The following is a 21,665-nucleotide window of genomic DNA, read 5'->3' on the forward strand; positions in this document are numbered from 1 at the left end:
GCAAGACTTTTTGATGGGGGTCGATCTCTTTAATCCAAAAGATCAAGTTGTACAGCCACAGCTTTGTTCAGCAAGCCAGACAGCAAACAACAGACAGGCTATGCATGCCCACTTTTCATACACACTAAACAAAGAATTATAATCTATTTGTATAGCCTATCAAGAGGAAGTTTAAACCATAAAAAATGGCCAAGTACACCAATATCAAAAACATTTCCATATACAACATTTAACAAAACGAGCAGACAATTTTATCAGAACTGGACAGCTGCTGGCGATCGAGTTGACCGCCAGTTTTAGCCATTTTAATTAGTGCCCAACCCTGAATACCTCTAATCACACAAGCGCCTCTCTAGGGCACTGGCTGCGGGGCTAACATCTTTGCAATGAATTCAATTTGACATTTATTCAGATCGCACCAGGGCAAACATCTGCTACAAGGTTGTGCCGAGAACAGTTCTATCATCTTGGCCATCTTAGCTTGAAAATTACAGGGCCCGAGGGCCAGGGCTGCCTCTTTACACAATTGGATCTTCTGCAACGCCAGCAATGCAGCTGGATTACACCATGGCTGCTTTACGGTATGGCTGTTTTTCCAACGTGATGGAAAATGTCCCCCATACATCTCATCCCACATTACAGAGTCTCTGTTGTACAACCTAATGTTTTTTCTTCCTGCAGGTGCAATTTAATCAAGCTTTGGAGTGTTACCAGTTAGTCTGCACCCTCCTAAAACAAGGGTCTACCTAGCATTAAAAAGCCTGGGGCAGATTTCCAAAAGGTTAAAGCACACAGACTGTTGTCGCAAAGCACTGTAATCATACCAAAGTTTCAGATTTACCAGGGACAGACCAATTTGCCCTTTAATATGAGAAGCATATGGAAATGTAAAAAATTATTAATAAAAAATAAATTTCTTAAAAAAAAAAAAAAATGCATTAAAAAATGAAATAGCTTGTTTCTAATAAGATAATTTGCAGCTTAAATTGTTGTTGCTGCGTTTAAAGATTTCATTAGTAAGAAATAATTCAAAACGAATAGGTCTAAATCACTAAAGGAAAGTATAAGAAGAGTACAAAAAATCTTTCTGGGGCAGCACACTGGCAGAAACTGCAAAGCTGTGTTATCTGGGATCTGTAGACACATCATGCCGGGTTTGTTTGGGAACATTTCTTACACCAGAACACAAATTATTCCATGACGTTGTCTTTCAAGTGGAGGAAATGGTGGCAGCAAAAAGAGCAGAGACAGTAAGACGACACACCCACTTCCCTAACTTCCTCTTTTATTTGACTTCATATAAAAGCATTCCAAAGAGCTAGTCAGGCCTGGTGTGTTTGCACAGCAGTGGGTGCTTAGCCTTGGCACCGGCTCTTTATGAGAAACCCAGCTAATAAGTGCTGAGGGGGAAAATGGGGAGAGGCAGAAAAAGCTGCACTGTATCACCCTCCGCGGCCCTGGGCATTTAAAAACGCTACGGTCATATCAAATCCTGGACCAGATGACCTGGAAGAAATTCACAGGAAAGAGTCTTCACCAGAAAGGCTGGCATTTGAGGGGCTGGAAAGGTTTTCATCTTGGATGAATGAAAGAAGGAGTTTCAGAATATGCTCAAAGTCACACAAGAAAGAGAGATATGGGAAAAGAAATGGGAGCGAGGGAGAAGGACTGTAGAGAAAATAAATCAAGCTTTCCGCAGGGTATTGACTGGCACTTGCACATAGAGCTGGCTTTCAGCACAAAAGCGACTTCAATCTTAAGCAAAGTGGGGCTTTTTAGAGAACACTCGCTGTTCTTAGTGTATATTGAGCTAACCCCTCAACCCTGCCCTTGAGCAAGACTGTTGTGCTTCCATGTCTTCTTTTTCCATCATTCACTCTTCTTGTCCTGGTTTTTAGAGGCTGGCTTGTTTATGTATGCATGTACGTAACAGAATAGATGGAAATGGAAATGTCTCCATTTGAATAGGGATTGATATTAAATCAATATAAAATTACACTTTTCAAATGTCCTGTCAGTGTTAATTTTGTATAAAAAAAAAAAAAAAAAAAAAAAAACACTTACATTTTTAGAGGCTACAAAAAAGTAAAACAAAAACCGCAAAACCATTATTTCTTCTGAATACTGCAAGTGATAAAAGAAAAAGCAGAAACCAACATGTTAATTTGCAGGATTTAAACAAAAAGAAACTACAGGATTCTTAAAGCCCCTCAAGTATTCTTTCCTTGTTGCAGGTAAACACAAAAATCAACGAGTAACAAATTTCAGCACAAAAGTGCACCGCTTCACTCGCCAAACAGGTATTTGGGAGTGTACACACACTGAGTTAATGATTATTTACTCTGTTTCGTCTGCAGGGTCATACAGTTCACTAATAATTAAAATGGGCTCATTTAAAATATAAATTTATGGCCAGCGAAATACGTGTTGTTCAGCATGAAGAGTCAAACAAAACTATCACTGACTGTGGTACTTTAAGGGTGACAAGCCTTTACACAGCTTCCATCTTGCTAGCAGGGATCTTCTTTATTGACTAATCATTGAGCTAAGTCAATACCCCATAAAACATGCACTTGATAACCGACCTATTAGCCAGAGTTTGTGTTTCAGTCTATCTGACATGACACTGAGGCCAGTAAAGCTAACAGATGACCTGATAAAACATTGATAAAAACATGTTTTGTATGCAAAGCATACTGTACTTAAGCATGCTATAAGAAGGTACTATAATGCTATAAATTAACTTTTATCAACTGTAAACAACAAACCAAAATATATTTATAAATTAAAATTAATAAATAATATGTAAAATGTATTATATTTCAAATGCCTCTACCATACAAGTTTTTAATTTTGAACATTCAATGGGGGAAAAAAAAAAAAAAAAAAAAAAAAATCTAGCTATTTCAAATGTGTTCCTGTCAACACCACCTCATGTCATGTTGATCTAAACAGAGGAATCCTAAACTTTACTCATGCAGTGGTGAGACTATCCTTAATAAATGTTAATGAAAACAACAACAAAACTTAAACGGCTACAAATACTGGTGAAATGCAAAGTAACATGCATTTAAAATGTGCCCAATGAATTTAAAAATGTGCAGTCTTAAAAAAAAAAAAAAAAAAAAAAAAAAAAAAGTAAAATCACATATTTCTGCATTTATTACTTGCAATATTACTTGCACTGTGCACAAAAACAAGTTTAACAAATAGCGCTTTGCGCTTAACGCAAGTTTAGTTCTTAGAGGCATCAGTAATCAGGTGTGTAGCTGTACAGAGCTGTAACTAAATATTATATAAACAGTCATGTTTCTGTTTTGACTAAACATGTCTCAGGGCCCCTGTTCAAGCACCTAACATGCTTACTGTTAAATCTAATATTCATGCACTCAAACTATGGCTTAAACTCATTTTCTTAACCTCACAATTCTTGAAACCACTAAGACATAGCTTCGATTTCAAAACATGAGAAACCACAGTGAAAAGGAGTTAACTTGTTTTAGTGTCCAACGATGACTAATGTATTCAATTTGTGAAAGGAAAAAAAAAAAAAAAAAGACTTACCGTCTCCTTGTTAGGGAGCAATTCTTTCCGAATCCTAAAAAAGTTCTTCCCGTACTGCCTTAAACCCTTTATGAATCGTTTCTGTTGGGAAAAGAAATGAGAAAGCAGTTAAAATTGGATTTCTAAGCACCCGTAACAATTGACATGAAACACTACACACACATTACATTGTGAACCGCAAAGGGAAGAAAACAATGTTGTGATCTTAATCTGAAAATCTCTGCTTGTGCTAGCACAGCTCTGTTACAGTGGAAAAAAATGAGGGGAAATGACAACAAAAGCAGGAATAGAAGCCGAGATTAAACCACAGCGGAGGAGAAACGCAATGGCAGCTCGTCTGAATCTTAGTGAAAGTTCGGCAAGGTGATATGCATATGATGGTCACACAACACTGAAGTTCAAAGCTGAAACTAAACTTCAATAAGTTACGACGAATCACAACACACTTCTCTCTGATCTTACAATTTGCACGCTCGCACTTCAAACAGCTGCCTGAGTCCTGCGCAAAGTACTAGAATTACAAACCCATTTGCTTACAGTTACTGCAAACAAACAGAACTTAAGCAAACAGTGTTAAAATAATCAGTTTTATGAATGTGAAAAATGACTGAAGGTTTAAACAAGCAAGTACAGTTACCAAATAAAACATTCACTTAATAAAACCATGAGAAAATAACTTTTACAGCACAAACCGAAGAGTACCTCCAAAAATAAAACGTGTTTGCACAGACTGCTGTAAAATAAAGGAGAATGTGTAGCTTGAATGCTTTCCTATTCCTTTAAGAGCCACAGACTGTGAGCCATAAAAAGCGGAGGCAGAAACATTCATAACCAGCGAAGCAGACAACCAGCAGATTTACTTTCTTGTTCCAGCGGCGAGCCCCGCTCCACAGTAATCTCAGTCAACGGTCCTCAACAAACAAACTGTTCAGAAAGCCTGTGAAAAGTCCACTCGGCACACGACCCAAATCTCTACGTCCACTCATAGGCAGTAAAAAAATTGAGGTGCAAATCCACAAAGTCTCCGAAGGTACGTCGTTTTTTTTTTACGAGCAAGAGATAGCTTGTCACTCTCTGCTCCTCCACTACAAAGGGGAAGGCTTTACATGTGATCTTTCTGCTAGAGAGCCTCTGGTCTGAGGCTGGCTGAAAAACCTGGAGCGGAGTCATTCGATGCATGGCGGATCGCAGCGGTTGTGTCACACATGCATGTTCTGAGAGCTCTTTTTAAGTGTGTGCGCGCGTGCATGTACATCACCTCTACGTCTGTGCTTCTCATTACTCAAACTCCAACCCCCTCATGGTGGGTTTTACAAGGGAACCGTAATGTTTCACTAAGTACAAACTAGTGAGAGAAAGCTAAGGCAATGTTTGATTTAGATGTGCTTGAATGATACGAGTCAGCTGGAAAACCAGTCGTGGATTTCCTCCTACATTCTCAGACTTCTCCTCAAATGCATACTAGTTATGTAACCAAGAACTGTTTACACATGGCGTTTAAAAGAACAATCTGTGGTGAGGAAGGGAGGAAGTATTACTTGTTTCTCTTTACAAGATTTATGCCTCCAAGCTCTGAAAACTTGCAATAAATTAGATGTTTGAGTATAATGAAATTCCTAATCCTGCAAATTAAAGCTATAAGCTTTTTAAACTATATCTAACCTTGCAAAGGCCTAAATAATGGGTCGAGATATGCAAGCATTAGAAAAATATTTACCACAGACGGCACTTTTCATCTGCTGTGGTAAAGAGGCGGATGATTAACCAGCAGGTGGTGCAATGTACAAAACGAGCGTGTGATGATCTTTAAATGCCCCTATGACTAAAGTACTAGTTATGAGTTAGAACATGTCATACTCTCCAAGTACCAAGTTATTTTACTCAATGTTTTCAAGGGCTTAACACTGAAGCAAGCAATATAACAAAAGGATCGGGTGGGAAAATAAGAAGTTGACTGCTAAAAAAAAAAAAGTTAAGGAGACAAATTAGGCTCTAAATCTACTAAAGTTTGTCTAGCTTTGTTTATACCCTGGTGACCCGTACCAGCATTTGGCACTGTGACCCAAGGCAACAACCACTTAACCAGAACATTTTTAATCTCACACTGATGAGTATCTAACAGTCTCATGTGTTAATAAATCCCCAGCCTGGTGACTACAGGTCTAAGGTGTGAACATGTGCATTTTGTTGAACACATTAAGCGTTAAAGGGATCTGAGCATGCCTTCATTATCTGAGGTCCCGGATCCTGACCGGCAGGACAAAAATCAATTACACCTGCCAGAGCGGCACATGTTAGCGGCCTGATTATGTCACCTTAATTATGTTTCCACTACTGTAATATTTACAGTGCACTGCAGGCAGGCTTCTACGTGCGCGGCTGTCTCGTTCGCTGCATGTCGGCTCCACTTTAAGGCTCCATTTCAGCTGCCTGGGCTCGCTGCACTCTGAGCGCAACTAATAAATCATCCACCAATCTGCTCCCTGAATTGCTCTGCCTCTGCTACGATTGCTCCGGCCCACCGTTGCTAGGCAACAGGGCAGATAACGGGAGGGGCCGGAGAGCGAGGGGAGAGTGGAGGAGGGGTGAGAGGGGGAGGCGAGCGCTACCGAGTCACCAGCCGCCCGCTCTGCCGAAACAACAGGCTTCTTTCTGTCAAAAATTGTTCCAGTGCGCTGGCTCTGCTTTCTGCCTCTCTCTCTCTCACTGCTCGACAGTGCTCTATTGTAAAAGAGAGAGGGGAGAAGGGAATACAGCTGAAAAGGCTATTGTGATGCGTGCGCACTTCCTGCCTAAATCATAATTGTTAAAAGCTGTAAAACTGGTTAAGATCATTCAAGCATGTACAAACAGATGGTGTCAGAACACTCCATACAAAACACACTACGTGTGTCCAACACAAACACACACACACACAGTCTGGCAGTCTTCAAATACCAGGAATGCCTAACATTTAGCTTTATGGCACAAACACACGGGGGTCTTATGAAATCAGTGTGCTTGGCCTTTCGCTGAGGCTGACTTGCTATGGGCGAAGACGAATGAGCACAGTGTACAATTACAGTCGCAGATAGCACCACACACAAATATGACTTGACATCAAGGCAATGATGATGGCGTTTTCACACACAAAGCGACCACAAAGAGAGATGAGAGCCAGCCCACATCCTGTCCATTTCAACCTTACATAACATCAAAACCACAATAGAAAAGAAGAGAGACATGGGGGAAAACTATCAAAGGTCCAGCCGTAGTACTAGTCCTATTAATATGAGCAGATGCCTGGAAATGCTTCTAAATCAGGCCGTCGCTGCCGCCACTTAAGCATTTGCTTAGCTCTCGAGTCTATAAATATGCATAGATTTAGCTTAACCGCAGCTTTTCTTGTGTACTGTGTAAAACCAAAGGTGACAGGAAATTCTACAACACACCCTTCCTGTCTGCGCAAGTCTCGTGGCAATAAAACAGTCTTTAAATCTGAGCGCTATTGATTCCACTTTGCACACAACTATAATAGTCCAAACAGGAAAATATGTCCAACTATCTCAGTGGTTGTCAAATGGTGGGTCAGTTTATATATAATTATATAGTATTATTTGAATTATAATATATAAATTGTATTTTAAAATTGTAATTAGAATATAATATGTTTGCATATAGTGCTTTACTGGATTTCGATCTGTGTTCAGTCTAAAAACACGTTGTCATGCAATTAATGTATTTTTTACTATTTTCATTATTTTTTTATTACAAAAAATATGTAGTTTACTATTTTTATTCAGTGTAACATTCAGTATATTTCAAAGTTGGATTTTAAGTACATTTTGTTCACTTTTGTATAATCATTTTTTGTACTGTGTTGTGTCACCATTTGACGTCCCATGTAAATTCTGGGTACTGAAGCAAAACGAGTTGAAAACCACTGAACTAAACAACTATGTAACCTTCTAAGTGGGTGGCCAGTTCCATGGTCTGCAGAAAAAAGTCATAATCTGTTGTACTGGGGGTATTCCTCCCTTCTCCAAACACCCACCTCCCTTTATTACTGTGCACTGAGATTAATATTGAGGAGTAGGGAGGTGTTCGTTTGGAGAAAATATGCAGGCTTCTTCAATCGCCACTGGGGGGCTACAATCTTGCCAGGTTGCCCACTACCGCACAGAGCACTCAACTATCTGGAGTTTGACGCCGTCATTCATCAACTTGTGACAAGCCCGAGATAATCCACAGCAGGGCAGAGCAGCAGATAGCAGCCCTCACTATGGTCATATATCAGACACCCTGAAACAACACTCAGTGTCTTTTTTCTGGCTTTGTTTCAAAACACAGTAACCTGAATTTTTGGGCATCACAGGCACATTCAAACTCACCCTCTCTTAAAGAGATAGTTCACTCAAAAATTAAATTCATTTACTCACGCTCATGTCATTCCAAACCTTTATGACTTTCTTTTGGTCTTAGGAACGACTTGAGGGTGATCAAATTATAACTGAATTTTTATTTTGAACTATCTACCCTCTGTGTTAGGAAAATAACTACACTATCATTCAAAAGTTTGAGGTCAGTAAGATTTTTTTTTAATGTTTTTAAATCTCTGTTGTCTCTAATATTTTTAGTCTCATGTTCACCAAGGCTGCATTATTTTCAGATAAAATATACAGTAAAAATAGCAATCTTGTGAAATATTATTACAATTTAAAATAACTTCTATTTTATCATTTTAAAAGTTAATTTGTGATGGCAAAGCTGAAATTCCAGCAACCATTACTCTTCAGTGTCACATGATCCTTCAGAAATCATCCTAATATGCTGATTTGGAGAACAAGAAACATTTCTTATCAATGTTGGAAAAAGTTGTGCTGCTTAATATTTTTGTGGAAACCGTGAATATAAAATATTTCTTTGAAAGTATACTTTTTTTGTAAAAATGTATGTCTTTATTGTAACTTTTGATCAATTTACAAATTTATTCAGTACTTGCCCACTGTTTAATTTGCACTAATAGGTTAGATTTAACTTTGGTTATCGAGTTTTATAAATGTTGCTTTCCCTTAATGTCCCTAGAAAAATTGAAAGTTTTGGGTCGTAACACCATCCTTAGAGGAAATATGAAAAAAGACCTCACGGGGACTAATATTTCTTACACTGCATTACTAAAATGGCTTACAAGATTAAAGGGTGTTACATACGACATGCCATTTTAGAGCATTACCGCGGGATCTAAAAGAATTCTCCCGATAAACTGTGGCACGGGAAAAGAAATGAAATGGCACGCTCTTCCTCTCTACGGCTGAAAGAGCTGCAGGCTAGTCTAGAAGAAGAGAGGCTCGGAGGGCCGGGTCGAGCGGCTGAGGGAGACGGGTGACAAGTGACCCTGAAGAGGGGATGATTCTGTCATTTCTGAGACAGTCACTGTCACTTTTATTCACATTTCAAAAAGGAGCGATGGAAAAAGAGCAGGAATAATGAGGCCATGGACCTGCAGGCAGAGAGAGAGGGAAAGCGAGGGATGATAAATAAATGAAGAGCAGCGGGGCTGGTGCGAGCGTCCAAGGTCAGGGGTACATTTACACCTGTCCCTCAAGGCTGCAGGGCTGCAAAAGCACAACTTGAAATCAGATCAGGGGGAGCGGTGTCCTTGACAGTGCAGTGGTGGCCTGGCTGGGTTACAGATGGGGAGGAGGGGGCAGCTGGCCTGCCCCAAACAGCCTCCTGCGGGGTGCGCACGCCACCAAGAAAAATACCAACAGTGGTGTAATCGAGGCCTGTGCTCATGCAGTATTTATTCAGCATCTCTATTATTCATCTCAGACAGACTGTTATACAGTTCGCTTCACACACGCTTCCCTGCGTACATTAAAAAACAGGCCCACACTCAGTTAAACATACCGATGCAAATCGATACACACAGCTAACTGATCTTTTTTAATGGGCTTGCTGGCACCATTAACATGGCCACTACTTTAAAATTCAGCCTTGTAGCTTTTAGTGAGTGTGTACATATGTACATATTAGTGCTGTCAATCGATTAAAAAAAAAAAAACAACCTAATTAATCACACATTTATTCTGTAGTTAATCACGGTTAAAAACATTGGAGTTTTTAATATTTTTATATTGTAATAACATCACAGTTACTCTCCAAATTAATGTAGAAACAACTTAAAGACAGTATTTTTTAAATATTTGTTTAATGGTATCTTCTTATGAATGAAAGCCAGTATCACTGATACTAATACTGGTACTGATGTCTCTATGAATTTTTTTTAAAACATTATAGGGTTAGTTCACCCAAAAATAAAAATTCTGTCATTAATTACTCACCCTCATGACGTTCCACACCCGTAAGACCTTCGTTCATCTTCGCAACACAAATTAAGATATTTTTGATAAAATCCGATGGCTCATTGAGGCCTGCATTGACAGCATGTTAATTTACACTTTCAAATGCCCAGAAAGGTACTAAAAACATATTTAAAACAGTTCATGTGACTACAGTGGTTCAACCTTAATGTTATGAAGTGAAGAGAATACTTTTTGTGCGCCAAAAAAAACTAAATAACGACTTTATTCAACAATATCTAGTGATGGGCGATTTCAAAACACTGCTTCATGAAGCTTTGAAGATTTACGAATCTTCTGTTTCGAATCAGTGGTTTGGAGCGTGAAAGTCGCGTGATTTCAGTAAACGAGGCTTCATTGCATCATAAGTGTTTCGAAATTTCAATGGTTCACATGACTTTGGCAGTTTGATACACGCTCCGAACCACTGATTCGAAACAAAAGATTTGTAAAGCTTCGAAGCTTCATGAAGCTTTTTTTTTTGGCGCACAAAAGGTATTCTCGTCACTTCATAACATGAAGGTTGAACCACTGTAATCACATGAACTGTTTTAAATGTGTCTTTAGTAGCTTTCTGGGCATTTGAAAGAGTAAATTATCTTGCTGTCAATGCAGGCCTCACTGAGCCATCGAATTTTATCAAAAATATCTTAATTTGTGTTCTGAAGATGAACGAAGGTCTTACGGGTGTGGAACGACATGAGGGTGAGTAATTAATGGCAGAATTTTCATTTTTGGGTGAACTGACCCTTTAATTATAGACATTCAACATTACAAAATAACAAAGCTATCAATTTCAACATTTATTAGGCTTTAAAAAATAACTTTAAAATTAAAGTGAAAACAATATTTACATAAACCCATTATGTGTCTAACAGGTAGGAAATATACAGAAATTAAATAAAGTTATTAAACACTTTACAGTCTTCACTGCATAAATTAGAAATTAAATATAGATTAATCCCTAGTAAAGCTAAAATTTTCTGTTACCCTTGTTCTTTGATCAACATTAATGACAAGACATCACAGCAACTGGTTTATTAGGCCAAACACAACGCAGATCTGACGCGCATCTCATTTTCTTACAAATCTCCAAGTTCATTTAAGTCGTTATTTAACTCATTTAAGACTGCTCCCATGAGGTTACTCGACAAAACGGGCATTTTGGCATAATTCTCTATTATTGTTTGTTCAAGTGTGAAAGAGAACTCGACACTGGTACGCGTCTTTCTGTGCGCACAAGTCGTGTGTGTCACACAGACACAACATTCACAGACAGGGCGTTCTTGTTTGTCTTGTAGCGCTTGAAATGTTTATAAGCATTTCCGTGAATAAGAGCGTGATCATATAATGTAACGCTAGCCAATTAACCTAGTAAACATTTAGGACACTTTTTGAACATTTGGATTGCAGAAAGTACATTTAGAAGAAATCTAGTTTATTTGATGACTATGAATGGAGTGAGTTTGAATGTGAGTGTGCATGGAGTTTTGGCACTGGGTGCAGACCATGAAAATTTATATAAATAAAAGGTTTACCCTGGGCTTCTACACTAGATGCCCATGTTTAAAGGTAAAAGTATAAACGCTTTTCAGGCTGTTATCGAAACCTCAGATCTCTTTCCACCTTTGTTTTCCTTATACTATAAAGTTTAAAGCACAAATTGCTTTCAGGTACTCGGATCAAATTTAAGTCTCTAACACAAGCTGACCAAGACTTTGTTTCCCCCTCCTTTGCTTCTCCCTCACAGGGAAGATTTATTCCACAGGCCATAAACAGGATGCAGCTGCCCTGTTCTGCTGGAGGAGCTGGAATCCTGAGTGCTTTTCAGCGGACGACAAAGAGCCAGCAATGCAGTGAAATCCGGCCTTCCCTCTTCACATAATGAAGAAAGTTAACTCATTCACTCACCACTTCGTCCTCTGACCAGCACTTCTCAATCAGCTTGGGCACTGGTTTCTTCACCAACCGCTGCAGGGCTTTCCCGGCATCATAGCTGCTCTCATGAAGCTGTGTGTGTAAATTCACATTAAATGTTAGCCGTTTTGGAAATTTATCTTTACAAACTACTCTTTTTAAACTACAGTAAAGCTACTTTTTTGAAATGGTACACTACCACTTACTCATAAAAATCAGATAATTATATTTAAGCATTACATTAACTATCCAACAATATAATTTAATCATCTGAATGAATCTCAGCTAAAGTGACCATATTAAACTTACAATAATGTTTATTAAGTATAAGTGTTATTACGAAATGCAAATAAAACTTTTACCACAAAAAAGCAAACACCCCAATTTAAACCCTAATGTGAGTTAAAAAAAAAACTAATTAACCTTAACTTAAAGCGAAAATACAAAAAAAAAAAAAAGTAATAAAATGAAAAAAACAAAACAAAACAAAATGTAACCTTCACTTGGGTTAAAAACACTAAATACATAAAACTAGAGAACAACCTAATTTAAATCTAATGTGCATTGAACACTAATTTAACCTTAAGTTGAGTCAAAAATCCTAAAATGTAATAAAACATCCTAATTTAACTATTGTCAAACAGCAGAATTTAATTAACTCTTCCACTATAAAAAAAATAGTGTCATGAAAAACAGCAATGCTACTTTTCCAAGACAAAAAAAAAAAAAAAAAAGGCTTGTTACTGGAAGAGTGATACTATTCTGAGAACAGCTAAACACACTACAAAAAAAAAAAAAAAAGTAGTGTTGCAACTTTTAGTTAGTTACGCCGCAGTTCATTACAGTGTGGGGTAACTGACATATCTGATTGCAATCGACTCATTTTTCCCAGTGTAAGGACAGCCTGAACACTGTAACAGTGATTGACTCTCTGTAAGTGTCAGATAGGGTGAGTTTGGACAGCTGGACTGGAAATCTGAAAGCCATTAAGTATTGAGCAGGCAGATGAGCGTGAACTCAAATAACCTAAAATATACTGCCAGAAAAGCAGCCACGCATGCCTAAAGGATGATGATGCCGAAAAACACTGCAATATGACTCAGAACGTCCAGACAAGCTGCTTATTATTATACCAGCCGTTAACAATGGAGAATTTTGTCACAAACTGATGTCACTCACTATTTAAAGGCTTAAAGTTTCACACATTAGGTTTGTTTACAAAAATATTTGAACACAGAACAATATGTGGTTGAAGTGACGTGCTAAATCCTTTTTCCTGCACCTCCACCGGTTCAAAACACACAATTCGACATCAGCGATCGTTACTAATATGGCTACAACAAAGCAGCTTGTCAAAGGCAAGCAGATACCTGACTGAGGCACGACGCGGTTCACGCTGAAAGCACATTGGAATTGCAGATGAATGGAAAAAGGTCAGGAAACAGTGAACCTCAGCTCACATTAATTCTCAGCTTATCCACTTCTCAGTCAAAATGGAAATGTCATGTTTATTGCATTTCAGGTTTATTTGTCGAATGCTTTTTTTAAGGATAGCAGAGACAAACAGAGGAATAGGTTTGATAATGGCTCACAGGTTGTCCGACATGGGCGGCATTAGCATAACACGCTATATGTTCTGTACTTGATCGGGTAACTTGACCGTGTGGGGGGTGATAAATTCGCCTTTGCAAAAAGCTCAGCTGTCAGCGACCACTGTGCATTAATGAAGCCATGAATTACACCCCTCTTGTTCAGACATCTTACAATCGCAGACATCACTGAGGAGCTCTTCAACGCCAATTTACTAGCGTGTTTTGATGGCCCCTGGTGCCTGTGTCTTTCCCGAGGCGAGGCTGTGTTCAGAGAGTGGCAGCCTGTGGTGCACCGCTGAGAAGGTGAACAAATGTGAGCGAAAACGCTGAGGGATTTTTCTTCATCTTTTGACAATTAGGCATGAAGCCTACTAGGGACATCTTACTTCACTATGTCTCTCTGGTGCTGGGCGCTTAATTGGCCAAGACAAATTAGGTTTTAGCTGCTGTATTGAGCAAGTAGAGGGTACATAGATGCACAGGAGAGTCTACTGTATAAAGATGGCATATACAGATACAGATGTCGTCACACTTAAGTTAGTTTGAAGGTCAGGAAAATCTGCCTAGACCATACATCAAACAATTAATTAATGAAACTGGCAAGTAAATCAAGCTACAAAACCCATGTAATAATCTCTTTTAGACATAGGGTTGCTAGAACTATTTCTTCGTGAGCCTCAATGATTAGTTTTATAGAAAATGGCTCTTCCTGAAACGTGTGGCCTCTCTGTTAAACCACTACACTGCCTGGACCTCTTTTTTGGTTTTGACATTATGACATTTTACGGTTTTCTTAACTGAGTAATGTGACTGGCTTAGTTTCTCTATGTGTTTAGTCTAAATTGCTCCACAGTAAAATTACAATAAATATACTAGTAATTGCATAACAAAAATGCACTTGGACTGAATCACCACTTATAAAGCAGCAGATCAGATCAGTGCCTGAAAAAGAACTCCGTTCAGCAGCAACATTTTATTGAAAAAAACAAGTCATCTGATACTGATGAGTCTGATAAATCTAAATTCTGATGAATCTACAAGGCTGTTTATTTGTATCTCATGTTTGGTTTTTTTAAAAAAAAAAGTGACCAAATGACAAAATAATGACTGAATAGATCAACATGGTTTTACCATGGACCAAATAAAGTACATATTTTAAGCGTAAACACTGCCACACGATTTTAATAAATTCAATTAACACTGCTAAAAGCAATTACCCATGCAAGAAACAAAATTATTATTTATTATTAGTATTAATAACACATTTTTGTTTACAGTTTAAACCTTACAGTATTATTTAATAAGTATTATTATTAATAAAAATGTTTAAACAGCAAGCAAAACCATAGCCACAAAATAATTTAAAAAAATATGAGGTAACACTTTATTTTACAGTGTCACTGTTACACGTTACATGTAGCTACTGTAGTAATACCTAGGAATTATGCATAATTACATGCAATTAACCCTAAACCAAACCCTCATCCTAACCCTAAACCTATAGTAAATACATGTAGTTAATTATTATTACATTCAGGTACTGAGTATAATTACACTGTAATACTGACACCTTAAAATAAAGTGAAACCAAATATAATAATATTATTATTATAAAAACAGCAAAACCATAATTTTTAAATTTTAATTTCTCATACAATAACCTATTACATTATGTGTTATTACATTGGAAAATCATTACATTGCGTTCAAGATTTTATTGCACTATGACAAATTATTACATTATAAACATTTTATTACATTAATAATGTAATACCTATTACATTATGTTCAGTTATGACATTATGCTTTATTACATTATGAGTTGCTACACACCTTCTTAAAACATATTATTAACCCTCCAGGTGCACTGATTTTCCCTGATTTGCCATTTTCAGTTTTGTGTTCCTCAATGTTAATTTTAATGTTAGCTAAAAGAGCACCTGTTATCTTAAATCTAGAGTAAGGGTCAGTTACGTTGTGAACAGTGTGTGTCAACTTACAGTGTTTAATGCGTTAAGTGTAGTGTCGTCTCGTGAGGCGGCGAGGCAGCCATCCTCTGTTGACCCCCCATCACACATGCCTGCAAAGGCTGCCATGCTCCTGACAACCAGGGAGGGAATATTGATGAAGTCCAAGCTAACAACAAAACATTGTACAACATGACTGAAATGCAGGGTGAAGGTAGGGCTTACCTGGCTGCCCGCAGGTACATGAGCAGGTCACAATCGTTGACCCCAGGCATCCAGACTAGCTCCTCATTCTCTGTCACTGTCTGACCTCCAGGAGAGGGAAAGGGCTGGAGCTCTGGCAGCTTGGCCTAATTTGGCAAAGCGCAAAGGGGATAGACAGCTGCGGTCACAACACAAATAGCACTAGCGATGAGTGCTAAATATCAATTTTCAAAATCATTTAATCTCCGCACGCATCAAGCCGATGGAGGGGTGTGAACAATCATGGGTGATTAAAAGACCTTGCTTGAATCAAAGAGGCAACTAAACATTCAGCTTCCTCTTGTGTGCATAAATATTATGTTTAAACTAGACTTTTGCAGGTGACATTGATGCAAGATGTTGTAGGTGGTTACCAGGGTGCTGCTATGCAGTTGTTGAAGGTCCAAATTGCAGTTTCAATGCAGCTTCAAAGGGCTCTTCACAATCCCAGCTGAGGAATAAGGGTATTGTCTAGCGAAACGATCAGTCATTTTCTAAAAAAAAATAAAAAATGTATATACTTTTTGACCACAAATGCTCGTCTCGCACTGCTCTATGATGCGCCACGCATTGCATAATCATGTTGGAAAGGTCACGCATGACGTGGGCAGAAGTACCACAGTAGGGCAAAAAACTCCATCTCATTTTCTCCTCTAACTTCAAAATAGTCCAATATTGTTGTTTCACCTTTTTTTTGTAAAGGGCGTTTGACTTAGTCTTTGCACGTTCGCTTTGTAGACACTAGATCGGTACTTCCACCTAGAAAATGACAGATCGTTTTGCTAGACAAGACCCTTATTCCTCGGCTGGGATCGTGTAGAGCCCTTTGAAGCTGCAATGAAACTGCAATTTAGATCTTCATCCCCCAGTGAAATCCACTATATGGAGAAAAATCCTGGAATGTTTTCCTCATAAAACTTTTTGACTGAAGAAAGAAAGACATAAACATCTTGGATGACATGAGGGTGAGTAAATTATCAGGAAATTTTAATTCTGAAGTGAACTAATCCTTTAAGCAGAATGTTGCCAGAGTTAAATACAAAAATCATGCGCTCAAATAAATCTTAATATCAAACCTCAAAAGTCATTTCCTAACATATAACTAACATTCAGTTCTAAAGTCTTACAGATCCGGCCCAGGTTGGATCAATATCATGGTGCGCTAGCCTGTAATGGCCAGCCCTAGAGCGCTTTATTACCGCAAACTTCATCTAAAGTCATTTGAAGTAACCCTGGGCAGAGGTCCTGCCACTGGTTTCACTCCACATGATAACTCGAACGGATCTCTGGGAGAATATACACTATAAAACATCTGACATTAATTGCTGGTGGTGCTCTGTCTTTTTCATCGTGTGCCATCTTCTTTAGCGATCTTCCTTTTGGCTTTTCAATTTCAGACCGCTGTGACCATTCCTAATTCCCATAAAACACTGCTGAATGTGTCTAATAAATCCCACACCCTCCGAGCAGCCAATTTCCAAAAACACTATTCCATATGGGCGCTGCGCTGCATGAAAAATCCATTAAGCATCTTCTTGAATGCGCTATGAGGACACGTCCACGTTAAGTATGCAGGTGACAGAAGACCAGCAGTAATATCTAAGCAGTCCTCGTGCTTGTCAATCAAGCCACTGCTTAATATGAGCTTTGGAGATATCTGTTCAATTCACACCACAAGCAATGTCAGGGAAGACAAGGTTTCAGATAACATCCTCAGCATTTGTAAAGAAACATACCTGGTGACTAGGACCGACTCGAATCTCCCCTTGTGTACTGTTTAATCGCCTGAGAGAAAAAAAAAGAAGAGAGAGAGAGAAAGAAATTAATTGGTTGTGTGGTTTATGAAATGTCATACACTGCGTTTAGCTATTTTCTTAGTATGTAAGTGTCGTACAGTATGGCAAATGTGTCTGAAGTTAAAGGATTAGTTCACTTTCATATAAAATTTTCCTGATAATTTACTCACCCCCATGTCATCCAAGATGTTCATGTCTTTCTTTCTTCAGTCGAAAAGAAATTAAGGTTTTTGATGAAAACATTCCAGGATGTCCTATGCCTACGCATTCCCTATTCTACTTCCCTATTCTACTTACGGAAAAAATGTAACTGGCGCTGTGTTCGTTCCGTAAGTTGAATAGGGAAGGCGATCACTTGGAAGTCGATCATTTGTTTATATAAAGCATATACATTTACATTTTTTTCGAAAACGTCGTTTCAATAGATAAAACCCTTATTCCTCGTCTGGTATCATTTAAAGCCCTTTGAAGCTACACTGAAACTATAATTTTGACCTTCAACCATTTGGAGGCCACTGAAGTCCATTATAAGGAGAATAATCCTGGAATGTTTTCATCAAAAACCTTAATTTCTTTTCGACTGAAGAAAGAAAGACATGGACATTTTGGATGACATGGGGGTGAGTAAATTATCAGGAAAATTTTATATGAAAGTGAACTAATCCTTTAAAGGGATAGTTCACCCAAAAATGAAAATTCTGTTATCATTTAGTCAGCCACAAGTTGTTCTAAACCTGTATGAGTTTCTTTCTTCTGCTCAACACAGAATAAGATATTTTAAAGAATGTAGGTAACCAAACAGTTGTTGGTCCCCATTGACTTCCATAGTATGGAAAAAAAAAAAAAATACTATGGAAGTCAAAGGGGACCAGAAACTGTTTGGTTACCTACATTCTTTAAAATATCTTCTTTTGTGCTCAGCTGAACAAAGAACTTTGTACAGGTATAGAAAACTTGAGGGTGAGTAAAAGATGACAGAAATTTCATTTTTGGGTGAACTATCCCTTTAAGTAACGTGCTTCATACAATGGAGATTGACATCCCTAGTTATTACTCAAATTGTATTAGCATTAAAAGCTCAGATTGTTAACCTTCAGGCTATAACAGCCTTTTAGCAGCTTTATTTACAGGTTTTTACCTCTCCGAAAACATTTTCAATGCCCTGATGGTGCTTTTAGGGAATTATATGGCTTTGGCAGCACAATAAAATAATCACATTAACGCAAGATTCACATTAATGCACAATAGAGCCTAAGAGGAAATGGTGTGGATTTAAATCTATAGACCGAACAAAGGCACAAAAGGTGGCGAACAGCGCAGTTGACGTTTCTCATTGTTTTTTGTGGAGGTACACTACAAAAGCCCCCAAAAGACCAGATGATAAGCAGGGGGAGAGGAGCCCTGAAATGGCTGCTGTTACAAACCCATGGCAGTAACCATGGCAACTACAATTTAATAATAGTGTTCCGATCTCCAGCTGCAGTGGATTAAAGAAAATGACAAGATGTTCCTTTTGAAAAGCCTTCCCCGCTCTGTTGCCACGGCAACAGCACTGATTTTCATATAGCCAGGCACAGAGCGGGGCCCAGAAACTGTCACTATGATTTGCGTCCAGAGTAGCTCTCACTCCACCGCCGGGCTGGCTGCCCGAACCTGGCTGCAAAGTGAGGAGAGAGGTTAGGGCCTCAAATCATATCCCCCTTCATCTGGGCACATTTCATAAACAACCCCTCTCTCTCCCTCCAGCATGATCCACTAAAAACACAAGCTCTGTCAATGGAGGAAATTCCACACTGAAGCAAATATGGCAGACAGATGAAGAAAAAGCAGACAGGCCGGCATTAAAAGCTTTTCAGCATTGAGCTGTTTAAAGTTTTAAAAGTCTGATTCTAACACTCACGACTCCTATAATGAAAGACAAATCCACATGAAATAAATTGCTAGGCAAGCATTAATGCGCTCTTGTCTGAAACTGAATCTGCTGCGAGATGATGGCGATAGCGGAGGGGAGAAATCACTCGGCCTGGTTCCTAAACATTCTGCAGGCTCTGCATTTTTGGAGGGTCTGAATTAAGCAGCAAAGCACACATGAGCTGAAGACAGTGATCTGAGGGCCGCCACGCCACAGTTAGATCGCATACAACACGTATTGCAAAGAAAAATCTCTCCAAAATGTGTCAAGAAAATATGAAGAATTTAGCCAGTGGCAGACAACTAAACAATATTGATTTTTTTTATAGAATTAATACATATGAATGATTAAAATGTTACAAAATATAGGTTACAAGAGGATATATTTAGATTAATGTTACAGTAAATGTAACCCAATACACTTCAACATGTAAATAAATGTAAACAATATTTTAAAATATGGCTATTCACAGAATCAAGGTTTGTTGAGAATTAAAAACTTGTTGCATTAAGTTTTTGAATTCCAGAACTTCAAAATGATATAATTATATGCATTTAAAATTTTTAAATTTGCATTTACATTTGGCAGACATTTTAACATTTTACAGTCTATGGGAAGCACCATGTTCTACTGTTTGAGCTACAGGAATGTTTTTATTTGAATAATATATAATGTACATAATTGACTAATATGAATAAAATGTAATATGTATTTTCCTCTATATATACACACACACTCCACAAAATGTTTCATTAGTTTACTATTAGCACAGGCAAATATTAACTTAGATTTATGATTAATAAACAAATACAGAATCAGAATTTTAATGAGCCATGTCCTTTTCACAGATGTAACTATGACTCCTGGGCAAGCCTGACATGTCGAGTATAAACTTATACATTATGTAACAAACAATTTTTGTAAATTCCTTTTTCACTAAATAGGTATTGTGTTGAAGAACTGAAAAAACCTCTTTGTCCAGATGATGAAGTAAAGAGTTAATCTAAAGTGACAAACTAAAATTCAAACATTTAGTTCAATAAGAGTCTGACTCAAAAAGTAAAACAGCAACATGTGTGAACACTTATGCAGAGACGCTTCCTGGCTTGACATCCTTTGAATCAAAAGGTCAGAAAATTGCACTAGACGGGCAAATGAAAAATATCAGCATGATATTCCTCAGTCACATGCTTTAAAACGTTTAAGATCACAAATAATGCTATCTACGTGTCTCTATGCTTACAAAACTCATACCAATATAAACATTTTACATGTGTACTTTTTGTGGTACCATAACTGAATAGCGCTAGGTTTGCGAGCATTCTTATTTAAAACCTCATATCAAAGCATATTAACTTAGATATAATAAACAGTTTATAAACTAATGTTTATGAAATAAAACAAATGAGGAACAACTCCTAAATACATTATTATACACTACATCTGCTTTAATTACAACAGTATCTCTGGCACATGAAGCGCTGTCAACACAAGCACAACATCCTGCATATTTTGACTCGACCACGCGCAGAGCAATCAAGCCTGGCCCCGCCCCCTCCATCAATATCCTCCAATCACCGCACGACTCAGAGACGCTCATAACACACTGAATAAATACAGCAAGCGCCTCAACTTTATTTACACACCGACTAAACCCTTCAAAACAATGGAGGCTTTGCATTATACATCTGAAGCTCTATCCTACGCCATGTCATTCCGACTGCTGACACAATATAACGTACTGCGCAGTCATAATACGACCTCTGTCATATTCATATGTCTACAACAAATTTAAGTTAAATCTCTTATGTCGGATAATTCGCACCGGCGTGCGTGCAAAACCCCTTCATTTCTCCCGTTCAAAGCACTAATGATGAAAGCACACAGCATTGACATTAGCACAGACGGCTAATGCTACTGACAGCAACACATAAACAACCGGACAGCACTGTCAACGCGATTTAAAGCACGGACAGCTGTTTTCAAGACAAACACGTATATAGCATTACAACAGGCGCGCGAGGCGGTACGTCCAGTATGACGCACGCCGATATCTTAACAGGTGAAGACGAGCATGCTAACGTACCTGCGCGGACTGAACAGGTCGTCCATGTCGGAGCCAGAGCTGCTGTTTTATTTGACAGAGTAAGGAATAAAGTGTCCTCTCGCACCTATTTGTGTAGGTACTCAAAATGGAGGCTCACGCATTCAGTCAGCTTTTACACTGAGCTTGTGCCGTGACCGACAGACAGCACTGAGCATGTGCCGCGACCTCACACACACACACACACTCAGAGGAATCACAGCCCATCTCTCCTGCTCACACACACCAT

At 38.3% G+C, this 21,665-nt stretch overlaps 1 protein-coding gene across 7 annotated transcripts in view; it reads right to left on the reverse strand.

Annotated features, from left to right (window-relative positions):
* The window catches only part of rerea (arginine-glutamic acid dipeptide (RE) repeats a), a 167,874-nt gene that overhangs the window by 16,702 nt on the left and 129,507 nt on the right, over nt 1–21,665 (reverse strand). For 5 of the 7 annotated variants that reach the window (XM_051880340.1, XM_051880342.1, XM_051880343.1 and 2 more), the window contains 5 exons: nt 17,361–17,409; nt 15,607–15,731; nt 15,415–15,514; nt 11,817–11,915; nt 3,565–3,645 (listed from right to left, as the gene is read on the reverse strand). In XM_051880340.1, the coding sequence (XP_051736300.1) occupies nt 3,565–3,645; nt 11,817–11,915; nt 15,415–15,514; nt 15,607–15,731; nt 17,361–17,409 (454 nt within the window). Of the gene's footprint in view, nt 1–3,564; nt 3,646–11,816; nt 11,916–15,414; nt 15,515–15,606; nt 15,732–17,360; nt 17,410–21,418; nt 21,614–21,665 lie in introns of those variants that run through there. The other 2 variants (XM_051880346.1, XM_051880345.1) reach the window with 2 other exon arrangements.

Source organism: Ctenopharyngodon idella, chromosome 22, assembly GCF_019924925.1.
Source record: "Ctenopharyngodon idella isolate HZGC_01 chromosome 22, HZGC01, whole genome shotgun sequence".
In the NCBI taxonomy this organism is placed as follows: domain Eukaryota; kingdom Metazoa; phylum Chordata; class Actinopteri; order Cypriniformes; family Xenocyprididae; genus Ctenopharyngodon; species Ctenopharyngodon idella.